The sequence below is a fragment of the Enhydra lutris genome, unplaced genomic scaffold (assembly GCF_002288905.1).
Source record: "Enhydra lutris kenyoni isolate GAN:26980312 unplaced genomic scaffold, ASM228890v2 scaffoldscaffold40, whole genome shotgun sequence".
Classification (NCBI taxonomy): Eukaryota; Metazoa; Chordata; class Mammalia; order Carnivora; family Mustelidae; genus Enhydra; species Enhydra lutris.
In genome coordinates this window covers 17,474,516-17,493,268 of record NW_019154124.1, presented here as the reverse complement: position 1 = coordinate 17,493,268, position 18,753 = coordinate 17,474,516, and the positions used below count along the sequence as shown (strand labels likewise).

Sequence of the window (18,753 nt, the reverse complement as noted above, 5' to 3'; positions counted from 1 at the left end):
CAGAGCGGCGGTTACACACTCCGCTCCGGCCGCGCCACGGCGCGAGCACACAGCTCGGAAAGGTAGTAAAAGGTGTGATTACTCCCACCGGAGAGTTCTCATCGCAAGGTTGCCATTCTCTTCCCTGTTTTTGAAAAGTTAACAACGGATAAAGGGAGAGTCATGTATGCCCAATGATACCTGGCCAAGACTATGTTAGGAAACAGTTAAAAAAAGAAACGAAAAGAAATTCAACATTTTAATTTTGATATAAATTAAATACTTTCCAAAAAGCATCTAAAATAGTCCACTGTACAGCATATAAAAATGGTACTTGAGAAGTTAGAGACCATAGAGAAATTGTGGATAAGGCACAAGGTTTATTTACACTCATAATTGCATGCTAAACTGTTTCATAATTCATATTTACAACCCCATAAAGTTTTAGTATTCTAAGTTATTCCTTCACATTCTTTGATATTTGGCATAATATTCAAACACACGTCATTCACACTGACCTCTCCCAACCACTCACAAGACTAAATAAATACTAGAGGAAAAAAAATTAAGATATTATTTGAAACTTGATCTTCTGTTTACTTCAAAATGACAGAGAAGTCAGTTTCTTGTGCTGAAATACTACAAGAGTGAAGTATTAAGCTGTCATTCATTTGAATAGTATATTATCTCTGTTCAAATACCACTGAATAAATGCACATGAACCTGCCAAGTAGCACCATGACCGGCAGGCTGGTTTCTATGTCCCATCACTCTCATAGTCTTCTATTATCAGCTCTTCTTCTTCCATGTCTTGTGCGGAAAAGGGCTGAGGCTGGCTGGCAGGCAGTTCACTCCCACTATTTTGACTCAAAGGCAGACAGCATGTTTCAGTTTCCGCGGTTTGAGTGGGTTCACCCAGAGCTTCCTCTGCAGGCTGCCCTCCTCCATTAAGATGGGCTTCATCTCCACTGTCTGGGTCTATCAATCCAGGTTCCCGGTCGGTCAGGGCTTCCATTTTCAACCTGCCAGATTCATAATGCAGGCATCATAATAACGAAAAAACGGGTTATCTTTAAATTATGCCATGCATGTGAGAATTATGAAGCCATCTCTAATCTTTCACTTACCCCTCTGAGCTCGCTGTTTAGCCAAGCCCTTTGGTTTATTTAATGGTATAAAATAGTATAAGGTAAATGACGATATGTGAAAAAATCATTACAACTTACAATATAAACGACTTGATCAATGTCTTTGCTAAAGAGTTCTTACAAATTAAAAAGAAAAATTAAATAGAATAGTAAAATGGGTAGGGGCGCCTGGGTGGCTCAGCTGGTTAAGTGTCACACTCCTGATTCAGGCTCGGGTCATGATCTCAGGGTTCAGATCGGCTCCACACTGAGAGTGGAACCTGCTTCATATTTTCTCTTTCCCTAGCCCTCTGCCCTTCCTTCATCTCGTGGGCACACATCCACGCACTCTCTCTCTTAAAAAAAAAAATAGGAAAAAATGGGTATAAATGGGAGAATTTACATAAAAAATACAAATGGTAACTAAATTGTTCAACCTAATTAGTAATTTTAAAAATTGAAATTAAAATAATGAACTACTACCATCATCTTTAAAACTGGCAAAGACCTTTATTTATTTATTTAGTTAGTTATTAAAGTTTCATTTATTTAATCTCTACACCCAACGTGAGACTCAAACATGAGATCAATCTCTACACCCAACATGGGACTCAATCCCAAGATCAAGAGTCTCATGCTCTTCTGACTGAGCCAGCCAAGTGCCACAAGACCTTTTAGGAAGGTTTTAATAAAACCCAGTGGTGCCAAGAGCTAGGAGAAAAGAATATACTGATACACAATAAGTGGACATAAAACTGGCAAAATATTCCTGGAAGTAATCTGGCAATATAGAACAAAGGCTTCAGAAAAGTGTGTATCTATGGATCCAGCAAGTTTATTTTTAGGAATACATTCTATGTAAATAGCATTTGATGTTCACAATGATTAAAGCTACAAGGAAAACTGTGATAAAATTGGAAATAAGCTAAATGTACAAAAATAAGGTGTACTATTAAATATTAACTATCAAGCTATATATTGTTTAATATTGTCAACATGAATCAATTATAATATTAAATATGGTCATCATGATTGTTTATTTAAGTAATCTCTATATCCAACGTGGGGCTCGAACTCACAACCCCGAGATTGAGAGTCTCATGCTCTATCTTGACTGTGCCAGCCAGGCATCCCTAAATACGGTCATCATGAATGACTATAGTAAATAGCACTGACAAATCCTGTCTCCCAAGTTAGATCAAGTAGTTGAACCAGTAATAGCAGTTAAAAAGCCCTTTTAAAACTTTTAAAATTTGACCTTACAAATAAGCTAAGTAGAAATGAAATATAGGTATTGGGTTAATCACTGTATTAGCCCAGAAGTGATTTTGGAATAAAAGGAACAGCACAGATAAAGATTTACCTCTCTATATCTACGGTTTTGTTTTGTTTTTTAATTTGTCTGAATCTAATAAGAGAAGGAAGTTTAAAAAAAAAAAAAGAGTGCTTTTGTGGTAGTTGCTGGTCAATGCAGGCTTTATTTTTATTTTATTTTTTTTAAAGATTTTATTTATTTATTTGTCAGAGAGAGAGAGGGAGAGAGCGAGCACAGGCAGACAGAATGGCAGGCAGAGGCAGAGGGAGAAGCAGGTTCCCTAACGAGCAGAGAGCCCGATGCGGGACTCGATCCCAGGACCCTGAGATCATGACCTGAGCCGAAGGCAGCGGCTTAACCCACTGAGCCACCCAGGCGCCCCTTAAATGAAGAATTTTTAAAATCCCCTTACTTTTATGATTGTGAGCCAGTGAAAATATATTGTTATATGTAATAAAATGATGGATATACAATGCAATCATATGGTCATTAATCACTGGAAATAACATGTATTTCTTAGATTTTACAGATAAATTTTACTGGCTGTATACTTAATAAATAGGTAACATTCAGTGGACATTTCAGTAACAGGTCTTGAAATAGGTTTTTTTGGTTTGTTATTTGCTTTGTTTTTTTTTTTTTTAAGATTTTATTTATTTATTTGACAGAGAGAGATCACAAGTCAGCAGAGAGGCAGGCAGAGAGAGAGGGGGAAGCAGGCTCGCCGCTGAGCAGAGAGCCTGATGCGGGGCTCGATCCCAGGATCCTGAGATCATGACCTGAGCCAAAGGCAGAGGCTTAACCCACTGAGTCACCCAGGCGCCCCTTGAAACAGGTTTTTAAAAAATTAAATCAGCTTACCTTCCAAAGTGTCGTTTCAGAGGAAGCCTTCCAATATCTTGAATAAAAGAAATTTGAGCTGAAACAGATTTTTAAAAAGCTTTAGACAGACAACTCTCTGCAGATAAACAAATGAAAAACAAGCACATGAAAATCATGAATCCTCTGGAAAATTCTAATGAAAACCACAGGATACCATTTCACATTCTTTACGATGTCTATTATAAAAAAAAAAAAAAGAAAAAGAAAAAAGAAAAGTTTCGCAAAGATGTGCAGAAAGTGAAACCGTTGGGAATTGCTAGTGGAAACGTAAAACGTTATAACTGCTGTGGAAAATGGTAAGGCAGTTCCTTAAAAAATTAAATAAAGAATTACTGTATGACCTAGCAATTCCATTTCTGGGTATATACCCAAAAGAACTGACAGCACAGTCTTAAAAAGTATTTGTACACCCATGTTCATAACAGCATTGTTCACAATAGCCAAAAGGTGGAAGTAACTTATGCGTCCATCGGCAGATGAATGGATAAACAAAATGTGGTATATACACACAATGTGGTATTATTCAACCTTAAAAAGGAAATTGATACATATAATTTTAAATATATATTCTTTATTTTATTTTGGGGGGGAGAGGGATAGAGGGAAAGGAGAAAGAGAATCTTAGGCAGGCTCCACAGCCAGTGTGGAGCTCGATGGAAGTGGGGTTCCATCTCATGACCCTCAGATAATGACCTGAGCCAAAACCAAGAATCAGATGCTTAAATGACTGAGCCAAATTGGCCCCCTGACATATGCTATAATACAAATAAACTTTGATGCCATGCTGTGAGAAATAAGTCACAAAAGGACAAACACTGCATGAGTCCACTTAGGTGAGGTACCTAAAGTAATCAAATTCAGAGAGACAAGATAGGTGGTGGGCAGGGAGTGGGAGGTAGTGTTTAACGTGTGTAGTTTCAAATTTGCAAGATGACAAAGTTCTAGGGATTGGTTTTACAAAGTGAATACGCTCATCACCACTGAACTACATACTTAAAAATGGTTTAAGATGATAAATTTTTATATTCTGAAAAAACATTTATTCAGGAAAATCTAACAGCAAGAGTCTGTGGCATTTGAACCAGGACTCACTCCATTGCTTCTTCAGCTTTAGAGAGACTTCACGCTAGATGGGTGCAGCCAAGGACCCATAGGACTCCTTCCCTTCTGTGGCTAGCCAAAAATTCAGGATTCCCTTTCTCCAACCTAAAGCATGGAAGCTCTATCCTAGTAGCACAGCAGGCTGAAAATCTTGCTTCCTCCTTGAACTACAATGGCCCTCACCCAAGTTCCTTCTTTAGGGAAGTGGGTCCACACTGTGAGGGTCCCAGCCATGATGATCAGAGGCTACCTACACTTGAGCACTCACCCAGAACAGTGACTCACTACAGGGGCTCAACAGTAGATTTGAACTGGCTGAAGAAAGAATTAGTCAACTTGAACAAGACTGATAAATACTGTGTAATCAAAGAAGAGAGAGAAAATGGAGAGAAATGAACAAAGCTATCAGAGGTATGTGGTATGCCTTTAAGCATGGAGGACCAGAATAAAAGACAAAGGAGTAAAAAGTAAATAAATAATGTCTAAAATGACATAGTAAATAAAGAAATGGGGGGAAAATGATAAGTAAAACCTATATATATATATATATATAAATATTAATTATAATATATTTATTTTTTTTTTTTTTTTTTAAGTAGGCTCCACACCCAATGTGGGGCTTAACTCCCACCCCAAGATCAAGAGTTGCATCCTCTTGAGGTGCCTCGTTTTGCAGTGGGTTGAGCGCCCAACTCTTGGTTTCAGTTCAGGTCATGATCTCAGGGCTGTGGGATGGAGCCTGAGGGCTCTATGCTCAGTGCTGAGTTGGCCTAAGACTCTTCTCTCTTTCCCCCACCCATCCTCCCTCCCACCCCTCTTGCACATGCTCTCTAATAAATACTGGGAAAAAAAAAAGTTGCATGCTCTACCAACTCAGCCAGCCAGGCGGCGTCAAAACATTTCTTTTTACTTTGTTCTATTAGTTACCATACAATACATCATTAGTTTTTGATGTAGTGTTCCAGGACTCATTGCTTGCATATTATACCCAGTGCTCCATGCACTATGTGCCCTCCTTAATACCCATCACCGGACTAACCCATCCCCCCACACCCTCCCCACTAAAACCCTCCGTTTGTTTCCAGGAGTCCATGGTCTCTCATGGTTTGTTCCTCCTTCATTTTCCCCTTCCTTCTCCTAATGTCCTCCATGCTATACCTTATGCTCCACAAATAAGTGAAATCATATGATAATTGGCTTTCTCTGCTTGACTTATTTCACTCAGCATAATCTCCTCCAGTCCCATCCATGTTGATGCAAAAGTTGGGTATTCATCCCTTCTGATGGCTGAGTAACATTCCATTATATACATGGACCACATCTTCTTTCGCCATTCATCTGCTGAGGGGCATCTCGGCTTTTTCCACAGTTTAGTTATTGGGGACACTGGTGCTATGAACACTGGGGGGAGCATGAGGTCCTTCTTTTCACTACATCTGTATCTTTGGGGTAAATACCCAGTAGTGCAATCGCTAAGTCATAAGGTAGTTCTATTTCAAATTTTTTGAGGAATCTCCATGCTGTTTTCCAAAGTGGCTGTACCAACCTGCATTCCCACCAACAGTGTAAGAGGGCTCCCCCTTCTCCACAAGCTCTCTCAACATTTGTTGTTCCTTGCCTTGTCAATTTTTGCCATTCTGACTGGTGTAAGGTGGTATCTCAATGTGGTTTTGATTTGAATTTCCCTGATGGCTAATGATGATGAACATTTTTCATGTGTCTATTAGCCATTTGTATGCCTTCTTTGGAGAAGTGTCTGTTCATGTCTTCTGCCCATTTTTTTTTTTAAGATTTTATTTATTTATTTGACAGAGAGATCACAAGTAGGCAAAGAGGCAGGCAGAGAGAGAGGGGGAAGCAGGCTCCCTGACAAGCAGAGAGCCCGATGCAGGGCTCGATCCCAGGACCCTGAGATCATGACCTGAGCCAAAGGCAGAGGCTTAACCCACTGAGCCACCCAGGCGCCCCTTCTGCCCATTTTTTACTTGGTTATTTGTTTTTTGGGTGTTGAGTTTGAGAAGTTCTTTATAGATCCTGGATATCAGCCCTTTGTAGTGTCATTTGCAAATATCTTCTCCCATTCCATGGGTTGCCTCTTTGTATTGTTGACTATTTCCTTTGCTTTTCAGAGCTTTTTATCTTGATGAAGTACCAAAAGTTCACTTTTGCTTTTGTTTCCCTTGCCTTTGGAGACATATCTTGAAAGAAGTTGCTGTGGCCAATGCTGAAGAGATTACTGCCTATGTTCTCCTCTAGAATTCTGATGGATTCCTGTCTCGCATTGAGGTCTTTCATCCATTTTGAGTTTATCTTTGTGTATGGTGTAAGAGAATGGACCAGTTTCATTCTTCTGTATAGAGCTGTCCAATTTTCCCAGCACCATTTATTGAAGAGACTGTCTTTCATCCATTGGATATTTCTTCCTGCTTTGTTGAAGATTACTTGACCATAGAATTGAGGGTCCATATCTGGGCTCTCTATTCTGTTCCACTGGCCTATGTGTCTGTTTTTGTGCCAGTACCATGCTGTCTTGGTGATTATAGCTTTGTAATATAGCTTAAAATCAGGCAACATGATGCCCCCAGCTTTTCTTTTTCAATATCATATCCTTGGCGCTTCGGGGTCTTTTCTGATTCCATACAAATTTTAGGATTGTTTGTTCTAGCACTTTGAAAAATGCCATTGGTATTTTGATTGGGATGGCTTTGGAAATATAGATTGCTCTGGCCAGCAGATTTTAACAATATTTATTCTTCCAACCCATGAACATGGAATGTTTTTGTATCTTTTTGTGTCTTCTTCAATTTCTTTCATGAGTGTTCTGTAGTTTCTAGAGTATAGGTCCCTTGCCTCTTTGGTTAGGTTTATTCCAAGGTATCTTATGGGTTTTGATGCTACTGTAAATGGAATTTATTCTCTAATTTCTCTTCCTACAGTTACATTGTTAGTGTATTAGAAAGCAACTGATTTTTTAATTATTAATTTTTATTAACATTACATCAATTCTTATGTATTAATAATATTAATAATTATAATTAATCATATTAATAATTAATATTAATAATCATGTATTATTAGCTCCATTATTAGTCCCATACAGGTCTGTGAATCGCCACGTTTACACACTTCACAGCACATACCCTCCCCAATGCCCATAACCCAACCACCCTATCCCTCCCCCACCCCCACCCCCGTCAGCAGCCCTCAGTTTGTTTTGTGAGATTAAGAGTCTCTTATGGTTTGTCTCCCTCCCAATCCCATCTTGTTTCATTTTTTCCTTCGCTACCCCCCAAGCCCCCACATTGCTTCTCAAATTCCTCATATCAGGGAGTTCACATGATAATTGTCTTTCTTGGATTGACTTATTTCGCTCAGCATAATACCCTCTAGTTCCATCCACGTCGTAGCAAATGTTGATTCTTTTGATGGCTGCATAGTATTCCATTGTATATATACCACATCTTCTTTATTCATTCATCTGTTGATGGACATCTAGGAGTTTGGCTATTGTGGACATTGCTGCTATAAACATTCGGGTGCACGTGCCCCTTCGGATCACTACATTTATATCTTTAGGGTAAATACCCAGTAGTGCGATTGCTGGGTCGTAGGGTGGCTCTGTTTTCATCTTTTTTTTTTTTTTAAGATTTTATTTATTTGACAGAGAGATCACAAGTAGGCAGAGAGGCAGGCAGAGAGAGAGAGAGAGAGAGGGAAGCAGGCTCCCTGCTGAGCAGAGAGCCCAATGCAGGACTCGATCCCAGGACCCTGAGCCGAAGGCAGCAGCTTAACCCCCTGAGCCACCCAGGTGCCCTATTTTCATCTTTTTGAGGAGCCTCCATGCTGTCTTCCAGAGTGGCTGCACCAGCTTGCATTCCCACCAACAATGAAGGAGGGTTCCCCTTTCTCCACACCCTCACCAGCATCTGTCGTTTCCTGATTTAGCAACTGATTTCTGTACATTGATTTTGTATCCTGCCACATTACTGAATTGCTGTAGGAGTTCTAGTAATTTGGGGGTGGAATCTTTTGGGTTTTCTATATAAAGTATCATGTCATCTGCGAACAGAGAGTTTGACTTCTACTTTGCCAATCTGAATACCTTTTCTCTTTGTTGTCTGATTGCTGTGGTTAGGACTTCTAATACTATGTTGAACAAAAGTGGCGAGAGTGGACATCCTTGTTGTGTTCCTGATTATAAGGGAAAGGCTCTCAGCTTTTCCCCATTGAAAATGATATTCGGGGTGGATTTTTCACAGATGGATTTTATGAAATTGAGGAATATTTCCTCTATCCCTGTACTCCGAAGAATTTTTTTTTTTAAAGATTTTTATTTATTTATTTGACAGAGAGAGATCACAAGCAGGCAGAGAGGCAGGCAGAGAGAGAGGAAGGGAAACAGGCTCCCTGCAGAGCAGAGAGCCCGATGCGGGGCTTGATCCCAGGACCCCGGGATCATGACCTGAGCCGAAGGCAGAGGCTTAAACCACTGAGCCACCCAGGTGCCCCTACTCCGAAGAATTTTAATCAGGAAAGGATGCTGTATTTTTTCAAATATTTTTTTTGCATCAATTGAGAGGACCATATGGTTCTTCTCTCTCCTCTTATTTAATGTGTTCTATCATATTGATTTGTGAATGTTGAACACCATTGCACCCCAGGGATGAATCCCACTTGGTCGTGGTGGATAATCTTTTTAATGTACTATTGGATCCTATTAGCTAGGATCTTGTTGAGAATTTTTGTCATCCATATTCATCAGGGATATTGGTCTGAAATTCTCCTTTTTGAAAGGGTCTTTGCCTGGTTTGGGGATCAAGGTAATGCTGGCCTCAAAGAATGAGTCTGGAAGTTTTCCTTCTAATTTTTGAAACAGCTTCAGGAAAATAGGTATTATTTCTTCTTTGAATATTTGGTAGAATTTACCAGGGAATCCATCAGGTCCTGGACTCTCTGTTTTTTGGGAGGTTTTTGATCACTGCTTCAATGTCATTACTCGTTATTGGTCTATTCATGTTATCCATTTCTTCCTTGGTAGTTTCCAGTTTTCCAGGAATGCATCCATTTCTTCCAGGTTGCTTAATTTATTTGCATATAGTTGTTGATAATAATTTCTGATAGTTGTTTCTATTTCCTTGGTGTTAGACATGACTGTCCCCTTTCATTCATAATTTTATTAATTTGGATCCTTTCTCTTTTTTTGGATAAGTCTGGCAAGTGGTTTATCGATCTTATTAATTCTTTCAAAGAAACTGCTTCCAGGTTCGTTGATGTGTTCTACTGTATTTCTGGTTTCTATTTCATTGATCTCTGCTCTAATCTTAATTATTTCCCTTCTAGTGCATGCATTGGGCTTAATTTATTGTTGATTCTCCATTCAAGGTGTAAACATAGTTTGTGTATTCTGGCTTTTTCTATTTTCTTGAGTGAGGCTTGAATGGTATGTATTTCCCCCTGAGGACCACCTTTGCTGTACCCCATTGGTTTTGGACTGATATATTTTTGTTCTCATTGGTTTCCATGAATTGTTTAAGTTCTTCTTTGATTTCCTGGTTGACCCAAACATTCTTTTTTTCTTTTTAAGATTTTATTTATTTGACAGAGAGAGAGAGAGAGAGAGATCACAAGTAGGCAGAGAAGTAGGCAGAGAAAGGAGGAAGTAGGCTCCCTGCTGAGCAGAGAGCCCGAGGTCGGGCTCGATCCCAGGACCCTGAGATCATGACCTGAGCGAAGACAGAGGCTTAACCCACTGAGCCACCCAGGTGCCCCGACCCAAACATTCTTGAGCAGGATAGTCTTTAGCTTCCAAGTGCTTGTATTTCTTCCAAACTTTTTCTTCTGATTGAGTTTCAGTTTCGAAGCATTGTGGTATGAGACTATACATGGAATAATCTCAATCTCTGGTATTGGTTGAACCTGATTTGTGACCCATTATGTGGTCTATTCTGGAGAAAGCTCCATGTGTGCTAAAGAATGAGCATTCTGTTGCTTTAGTGTGGAAAGTTCTGTATTTATCTATGACGTCCATCTGGTCCAGTGAGTCATTCAAAGCTCTTGTTTCTTTGCTGATTTTCTGCTAAGATGTGGAGTGTTGAGTCTCCTACTAGTGATTGTGTGGAGTGTTGAGTCTCCTACTAGTGATGTGTTATTATCAATATGTCTTTCTCTCTTTTTTTTTTTTTTCAGTATGTCTCTTTATTTTGGTTAACAGTTGGCTTATGTAGTTGGCTTCTCTAGGGGCATAGATATTTAAAATTGTTAGATCTTCTTGTTGGATAGATCTTTTAAGAATGATATAGTGTCCTTCTGTATTGCTAACTATATAGTCTTTAGCTTACTTTGTCTGATATGAGAATTGCTACCCCAGCTTTCTTTTGAGGTCCGTTGGCATGAAAGATGGTTCTCCATCCCTTCACTTTCAGTCTGAATGTATCTTTAGGTTCAAATGAGTCCCTTATAGACAGCACATGGATGGGTCCTGTCTTTTTATCCAACCTGTAACCCTATGCAATTTTATGGGAGCATTTAGGCTGTTTGTGTTGAGAGTGATTATTGAAAGATATGATTTTGTCATCATCATGTTGCCTGTGAGGTCCTTGTTTCTATAGATTGTCTGTGTAAATTTCTGTTCTATATCACTCTTGGGGTCTTTCTTTTATAGAACACCCCTTAATATTTCTTGCAGAGCCAGCTCAGTGGTCACATATTCTTCCAGTTTCTGCCCATCCTGGAAGCTCTTTATCTCTCCATCTATTCTCAATGACAGCCTTGCTGGAGAAGGTATTCTTGGTTGCATATTCTTATTTAGTACCCTGAATATGTCTTGCCAGCCCTTTCTGGCTTGCCAGGTCTGATGCTACTCTGATGTTCTTCCCTCTGTATGTAAGGAATCTCTTCCCCCAACTGCCCTTAAGATGGCTTCCTTGGTTCTAAGACTTGCTAGTTTTACTATTACATGCCAGGGTGCTGGTCTGTTCTCCTGGATTTTGGGAGGGGTCCTCTCTGCCTATAGGACAAAAATGTTGTTTCATTTCCCAGATTAGGGAAGTTCTCAGCTACGATTTGCTCAAATATATCTTCTAGTCTTCTCTTTCTCTCCACCCCTCCCCTCAGGGATCCCAAAAATTCTGACATTGGAACATTTCTGGCATCACTTATTTCTCTTTTCATGGATTTTAAGCCGTTTGTTCCAGGTCTCCTCCTGTTCTGTCTTTTCTATCCGTTTGTGTTCTAGATCACTAATTTGTTCTTCCGCCTCATTTATCCTAGCTGTTAGTATCTAGATTAGGGGTGCCTGGTTGGCTCAGTGGGTTAAGCCTCTGCCTTCGGCTCAGGTCATGGTCTCAGGATCCTGGGATCGAGCCTCACATCAGGCTCTCTGCTCAGCAGGGAGCCTGCTTCCCCCCCTCTCTCTGCCTGTCTCTCTGCCTCCTTGTGATCTCTCTGTCAAATAAATAAAATCTTTAAAAAAAAAAAAGGTAAAATCTTAAAAAAAAAAAAAAAAGAGTATCTAGATTAGGGGCACATGGGTGGCTCGGTAGGTTAAGCCTCTGCCTTCAGCTCAGGTCAGATCTCAGGGTCCTGGGATAGAGCCCCACATCGGGCTCTCTGCTCAGCAGGGAGCCTGTTTCCCCCTCTTCCTCTGCCTACCTTTCTGCCTACTTGTGATTTCTTTCTCTGTCAAGTAAATAAATAAAATCTTAAAAAAAAAAAAAAGAGTATCTAGCTTAGACTGGATCTCATTGATAGCATTTTTAAGTTCTGCCAGATCAGCTCTCATTTTTGCCCTTAGAGAATATATGTTGCCATTAATGGTTTTCTCCATCCTAGCTACTGTCTGCATAAATGTTACCTTGAAGTCTATTTCTGAAATCTTTTTTTATATCCATATCCATTAGTTCTGTAGCAGAGGTCACAGTATCTGAATCTTTCTGGTGCTGGGGTTCCTCCCTTAGTCATTCTGTTGAGGAATGGTTGAGGGAATGCACAGAGTCCGAATTATTGATCACAACTCAAGCAAGCTGCCCCTATTTTATAGAGACCTTAGGGTTGTCAGCCTCTTGTTCTCCCATCCTGTCTTCTGGGAAGGGACCTGCCTTGCTGTTACTCAGGCAATCCTTTTTGGGCAGAGTTGCCCTGCCCCTTGTTGGTGGGGGATAGACTGAGTGAAAACTGGTTTTTTGAGGCTTTTGTTCTCTGGTAGCTTTCCCTGGCATCTTTCTGCATTTCTTCCAACAGAGCAGAAACCTTTGTCTCAGAACAGAGACAGCGCAGTCTGTTCTTCAGTGAGCTTTCCAAGCTACAGTATCTCTATTTTTGTCTGTGCTGCTAAAACCACAGCATCCTGAATTGTGTGCACCCCACAGAAGCACTCTTAGTCCTCACTTCCAGGTCCAGCCATGTCTCTGCCCTTTGTCGTTCTAAAACTGTCAGCAACCCCCAGTTCGCATGTGCTTCCTGGCAGCTTCAGGTTTCAGCTTGGGGGGCTGCCCTCAAGTCCTTCCTCCACCTCTATGGTATTCGACTCTGTTCGGTCCCCAGCGCGAGAGCCTTTTGCGCTCCAGTGGTATAGGATCCCAGAGGCTCCCTCCCACTTCCGTTTATCTTCCAATATCTGCCCATAGAATCATGGCTCCCTGCTTCATACCTCGAAACTAAACACTGGAGATATCTGTTTGTAGAGATCCAGATATATCCTCCTATGTCTCAGGCAGATTTTGTAGGTATTCAGAGTGGTGTGGTAGATATCCAGCTTACTTCAGGGGACTGGCTAAAATAGGGTCCCCTATCCTCCACCATCTTTGCAACCCCCCAAAACACCTTATTTTTGACTGAATTTTATAAACCTTCGACGTTTGTTAATCCAACACTGTGAGGGGTCTTGCATTCTCACCTTATTAAAGATTCACTACAGAACAGAATTAGGATTTTTTTAAAAACAGCTTTTTGATATGAAAAACTGAGTTTGTGATCCCATAATCTGAATTTTTAATTAGTAGATAAATGAATCTCCAGATAATTCCAATATAAGTAGTCTAATATAAGTAGTAGTCTAATATAAGTAGTACTAGATAATAAACTGGGAAAGGTGAGAATAAACTCTGTGGTGTTAGGCTAAAACAGAATGTATTGTTGTGAACTCATGGTTTACACACCCACATATACACACACACATGCACACACACTTTCTAGCTTTGTTCCACTGAAACAGCCTAGACACAATGATACTCCAGTAGCAAGGACCATATCTAGTGTCCTGATCCTAAATTCTTTTTTTTTTAGGCTATATGCCCAATATGGAGATTGAACTCACAACCCCTAGATCAAGAGTCACATGCTCTATCAACAGAGCAAGTGAGGCACCCCCAGATCCTAAATCCTAAATACCATTTCCAATATAAGGAACCAGGGCTCCTGAAAAAAAAAACTAGGGCAGGGAAGTATAAAATGATCCTGGATTTCTTATATTTATAAAAGGGACATCAGAGAGGGCTTTCTCTTTGCTTTGCTTTCTGCCATGTGAGAATATAAGATGGCAGCCATCTACAAGGTAGGAACAAGGTCTTCACCAGACACTGGATCTGCCTGTATCTTGATTTTGGACTTCCCAACCTCTGGAGCTGATTTAGTACTTATTTATAAAAATATGGAGTGCTATCCATGATAAGTGTCACATGCCAATTAAAGCATATGCCTAATGTTTGTATATGCACAGAATAAAGTCTACAAGAATTTCAGTCTTTGAAAAGCAATTACCTGTGGTTATAGGAGACTTTTAGCTTTTACTTTATATATACATCTGTATTGCTTTCTTCCTTTTTAAGTAAAAAATACGTATTAATTCTGGATCAAAAAATAAAGGGAAAAAAAAACTTAGCTTACTAGAATATAGCAATGAGTTGACCTACAGAAAGTTATGAAGTTGTAAAATACTAATTCTTGGGATAAATAAAAACCCATGTTATTACCTGGATTTCTCATTGGAATGGTTAGCAAGGCAAGGTATGGCAACAGCTGAGTTTGGAGGCATAAAGCTGGTAAGCAGAAGTCAGAAAAAAGTGCTTTTGCTGTCAAGCAATTTTCCCGATACTGTATAGAAAAAAAAAGATGAAATGAAAAGTAAAAAAATATGGAGATGTATTCCCTAGACAAACTAAGTTTACTGTATCCCAAATTGTGTTTATATACCGAATACTTTTAAGAGTTTATGTAATTAGTTTTTATAACTGTCCTAGCCTTACCTAATAAAGCATTTTACCTATAAAACTATTTCCTATTTGACATAACAGCAATAAGACTTTTTTTTAAGAGACTTAAAGGTAGAAAGAAAAAAAATCTTAAAAACGAAAGGAATTTTGCTTATAAGCATACCTCACAAATTATGTGAGGGTTTGTTTCTCAGTTAAAAAAAATTATTTTCGGGCGCCTGGGTGGCTCAGTGGGTTAAGCCGCTGCCTTCGGCTCAGGTCATGATCTCAGGGTCCTGGGATCGAGCCCCGCATCGGGCTCTCTGCTCGGCAAGGAGCCTGCTTCCTCCTCTCTCTCTGCCTGCCTCTCTGCCTGCTTGTGATCTCTGTCTGTCAAATAAATAAATTAAAAAAAAAAAAAAAAAAAAAAATTTAAAAAAAATTATTTTCTTTAGGTAACATGGGTACAATGCTAGGCTGAGGAGGAGAGAAGCACAATCTGCTTTTAAGGACCTTACAGTTTTACAGAGACAATCTGTATGGAACTATAAGGAAAATTAATATTTGTGTTATAAAGAGCAAAGCAAATCAATAAGGGACATAAACTGGTTAAAAGTCATGAAATTCTCCAAGAAATCTGTTGGAAAAATGTCTTAGGTAACGAATTGCAGGCTCCTATTTAGCCATATGATTTACAAACTGGAAGACATCTTAGAGATGACGTAGTCCAAGGGCCACAAATCTGGATGCTGTAGGAGACAGGCAGGTATATAAATCAGTGCAGTGAGACAGCTGGGGAAAGTAGTACCCACTACTCCCATCTTCAAGGGACAGATGCTACTTGGCTTGATCAGATCGCTGCCATGTAAAAACATAGACCAGTGCTGCCTTACTTTGCATTCTTTTCAGGAGTCAGAGGAATTCTGAGCCAGAAATCTGTATATGAATTTTAATTATTATACTCATTTTTTAAAGATGAAAATTCATGAAAAAAAAATCTTTTTGTGTGCAGTATTCAAAGTGGGGGGGGCCACCCATTTTTGATTGCTAATGAATCCTCCACATTTAAAGCTGTGGAAACTAGGGGGCTCCTGGGTGGCTCAGTGGGTTAAAGCCTTTGCCTTTGGCTCAGGTCATGATCCCAGGGTCCTGGAATCAAGCCCCGCAATGGGCTCTCTGCTCAGCGGGGAACCTGCTTCCTCCTCTCTCTCTCTGCCTGTCTCTCTGCCTACTTGTGATCTTTGTCAAATAAACAAATAAAATCTTTAAAAAAAATTTAATTAAAAAAAAAAGCCGTGGAAACTAAGTGCACATTAGGTAAAACAATCCATCCAGATGGTTAGAGGCAAAGCAAAGATTTACCTTTTTTCCTTTTTTTTTTTTTTAAAGTAATCTCTACACCCAATGTGGGGCTTGAACTCACAACCCTGAGATTAAGAGTCACACGTTCTTCCAACTGAGCCAGCCAGGTGCCCCTATTTTTAATTAAAACTAAAAGATAATTATAACGATCCTATGAATTCAATAATAATCAACTAAGAAATAAAATATGTACTTTCAAATTTTTAGTGTTTTTTCCTTAAAAATAATGAGGCATTTAAGAAGAGCGTCCTTTTTATGTCTTACTATAATTCTAAGAAAATTGCAGGTGTTAGCAACTATTTCTTACTTATAATAAAACACTTTTTTAAAACATAAAAAATAATTGCTTTACTGAAATATAATTCACATATCATAAAGTTTACCTATAAAAAATTAAAATTCTTTTCTTACCTTTTTATTTATAAGAAACCACTGGGGTTTGTGCAAGGGTCGAAAACTTGATCCTCCTCCTTGGCAATGAGCAAATCCTCGGGCTTTGTTGGAATGTATCACACCTCTTGTAGCTATGGATATACTATATTGATTGAGTAAAGACCGTGTCTAAAAAGGAGACAAAATGTAAAATAAAGAAAATAAGAGATTTACAATGCAGTGCTACTACTGGTACTGCTGATGCCAAAAAAAAATACTAATCATATTTACTTAATGTATGTTCACTGTTTTTTTTTAGTATTTATTGATTTATTTTAGAGAGAGAGAGAACATGCACATGTGTGATTCAGGGAGGGGCAGAGGGAAAGAATCTTCAGCAGACTCTCTGCTGAGTGTGGGGAGGAGCCCCAAGTTCAGGGCTCGATCCCATGAACCATGAGATCACAACCTAAGCTGAAACCAAGAGTTTTATTACTGTTATTAAGAAGTTACATAAGGGGCCCCTAGGTAGCTCAGTCGGTTAAGCATCTGCCTTTGGCTCACATCATGATCCCAGGGTCCTGGGATCAAGTCCTGAGTTGGGTTTTCTGCTCAGCAGGGAGTCTGCTTCTCCCTCTGCCCCTCTCCCTAGCTTGTGCTCTCTCTCTCTCTCTCTCTCAAAAATAAATAAAATCTTAAAAAAAAAAAAAAAAAAGAAGTTACATAAGATGTCAAATAATAAGGGGTAAAAGTAAACTTTCTAAATTCTGAGGAAATATTCATAAACAAAAACAGTTAAGTCAAATGGTCTTACATTCCAGTCACTGCTGAGGATATCTGCAAAACTCAGAAAATCACTGGCTCTGACAAGATCATCTACTTCCACGAAGAAATCTATGTAGTTTTGGTGAAGATATAAATTAAACAGCTCTCCTGGCATGTGTGACATTTCTACTACTTCCTATAAAAAGAAGCATACACACATAATTTAGTAAATGCAGTGGTTAAACGTACATATGCATGAATGTAAATAATATATATCCTGTAAAAAGTACAAATATTATTAAAGACTTTACCTCAGGTTGAACAAGTAAGGTATCCCGTTCATACTCTGATAAATGCGAAGGCAACCGAGGAGAATCTATTTCTGCTAAAGATGCTCCTATAAAAAAATTTCTAGAATTATTAAAAATAGCACCACCTATAGTTCCATAGAACCACTCATTGGAAGGTTCTTTCAACACTTTAGACACATAATACCAAACATATTAAACAAGATGTCAAAAATAAAAAAAACTAAGAAACTGGAAGCTTATGTGAGTTGCCTCACTATTACAGTGCCTTGATGCTGTATATACATTAAGTTGTCTCTCATCATCACTATTCTTAAGAACTCAAATTAGAATTCTGGTACCTGGATTATGGCTTTTCTAGAAATAAAATACTCCAATTGTCAAAGCACTCTGCAGCATTTCACCTTTTCAGTTCTGCATTGCTTTCTTCTTTTGTTTTGTTTTAAAGATTTTTTTTTCTTTTTTTTTTATGTATTTGACAGACAGAGGTCACAAGTAGGCAGAGAGGCAGGCAGAGAGAGAGGAGGAAGCAGGCTCCCCAGTAAGCAGAGAGCCCTATGCGGGGCTCGATCCCAGGACCTGGAATCATGACCCGAGCCGAAAGCAAAGGCTTTAACCCACTGAGCTACCCAGGTGCCCCTTGTTTTAAAGATTTTATTTATTTATTTGACAGAGAGAGAGACAGACAGCGGGAGAGGGAACACAAGTAGGGGGAGTCAGAGAGGGAAAAGCAGGCTTCCTGCCAAGCAGGGAGCCCAAAGCGGGTCTTGATACCAGCACCGTGGGATCATGACCTGAGCTGAAGACAGATGCTTAATGACTGAGCCACCCAGGCATCCCATGCTTTCTTCTTTTAAATCTCATTCTCAATATAAAGATCTTTACTGTTCTCTTTACTGTGTAGGATGAAGCTGCTTTCTGCATGAGAGAACAGAAACCCTGTTCCCTGATTCAAGAAGTTATAAATGAATGTTGAGAAGGAAAATAAAAGGTAGAAGGAAAAGAATCAGTGGGAAGAGACACTCAGATTCAGAGATAAGAGATCCAAGGACAGAAGTGTGTCTTCACTTCTATCTAAGTGTGCCTGTTTCATTTTGTTCGAGTGGCATGAAGGCTTCCATTTAGAAATCCCAAATTTTCAACTATCTGGAAAGAAGAAACTGAGAGATATTAGTCTAAAATAAGAAGGATGCCAGGACTGAGAAGCAGTGATAGACAACAGAAGACAAAGAGGCAAGGAAGATAAGAAGATGGAAAACAGGTATGGGAGGCACTCAAGAGTTTTATAGGAAGATAAAAACAGTTGTTTAAAACAGCTGGGTTTTTAGCAACCAAAAATTAGTCTCAGATAGTAA

General features: G+C 39.3%; 1 protein-coding gene across 2 annotated transcripts in view; it reads right to left on the bottom strand.

The window, feature by feature from the left end:
* Positions 1 to 225: 225 nt before the first annotated feature.
* Positions 226 to 18,753, bottom strand: part of LOC111155217 (RAD17 checkpoint clamp loader component) — a 42,172-nt gene continuing 23,644 nt past the window's right edge. The window contains exons 13-18 of one of the 2 annotated variants that reach the window (XM_022515328.1): positions 17,402 to 17,487; positions 17,140 to 17,286; positions 16,365 to 16,514; positions 14,373 to 14,493; positions 3,283 to 3,340; positions 226 to 1,001 (exon numbers count right to left, since the gene is read on the bottom strand). In XM_022515328.1, coding sequence (XP_022371036.1) covers positions 737 to 1,001; positions 3,283 to 3,340; positions 14,373 to 14,493; positions 16,365 to 16,514; positions 17,140 to 17,286; positions 17,402 to 17,487 — 827 coding nt within the window. In that variant the 3' untranslated portion in view covers positions 226 to 736. The remainder of the gene's footprint in view (positions 1,002 to 3,282; positions 3,341 to 14,372; positions 14,494 to 16,364; positions 16,515 to 17,139; positions 17,287 to 17,401; positions 17,488 to 18,753) is intronic. The other variant, XM_022515329.1, reaches the window with a different exon arrangement.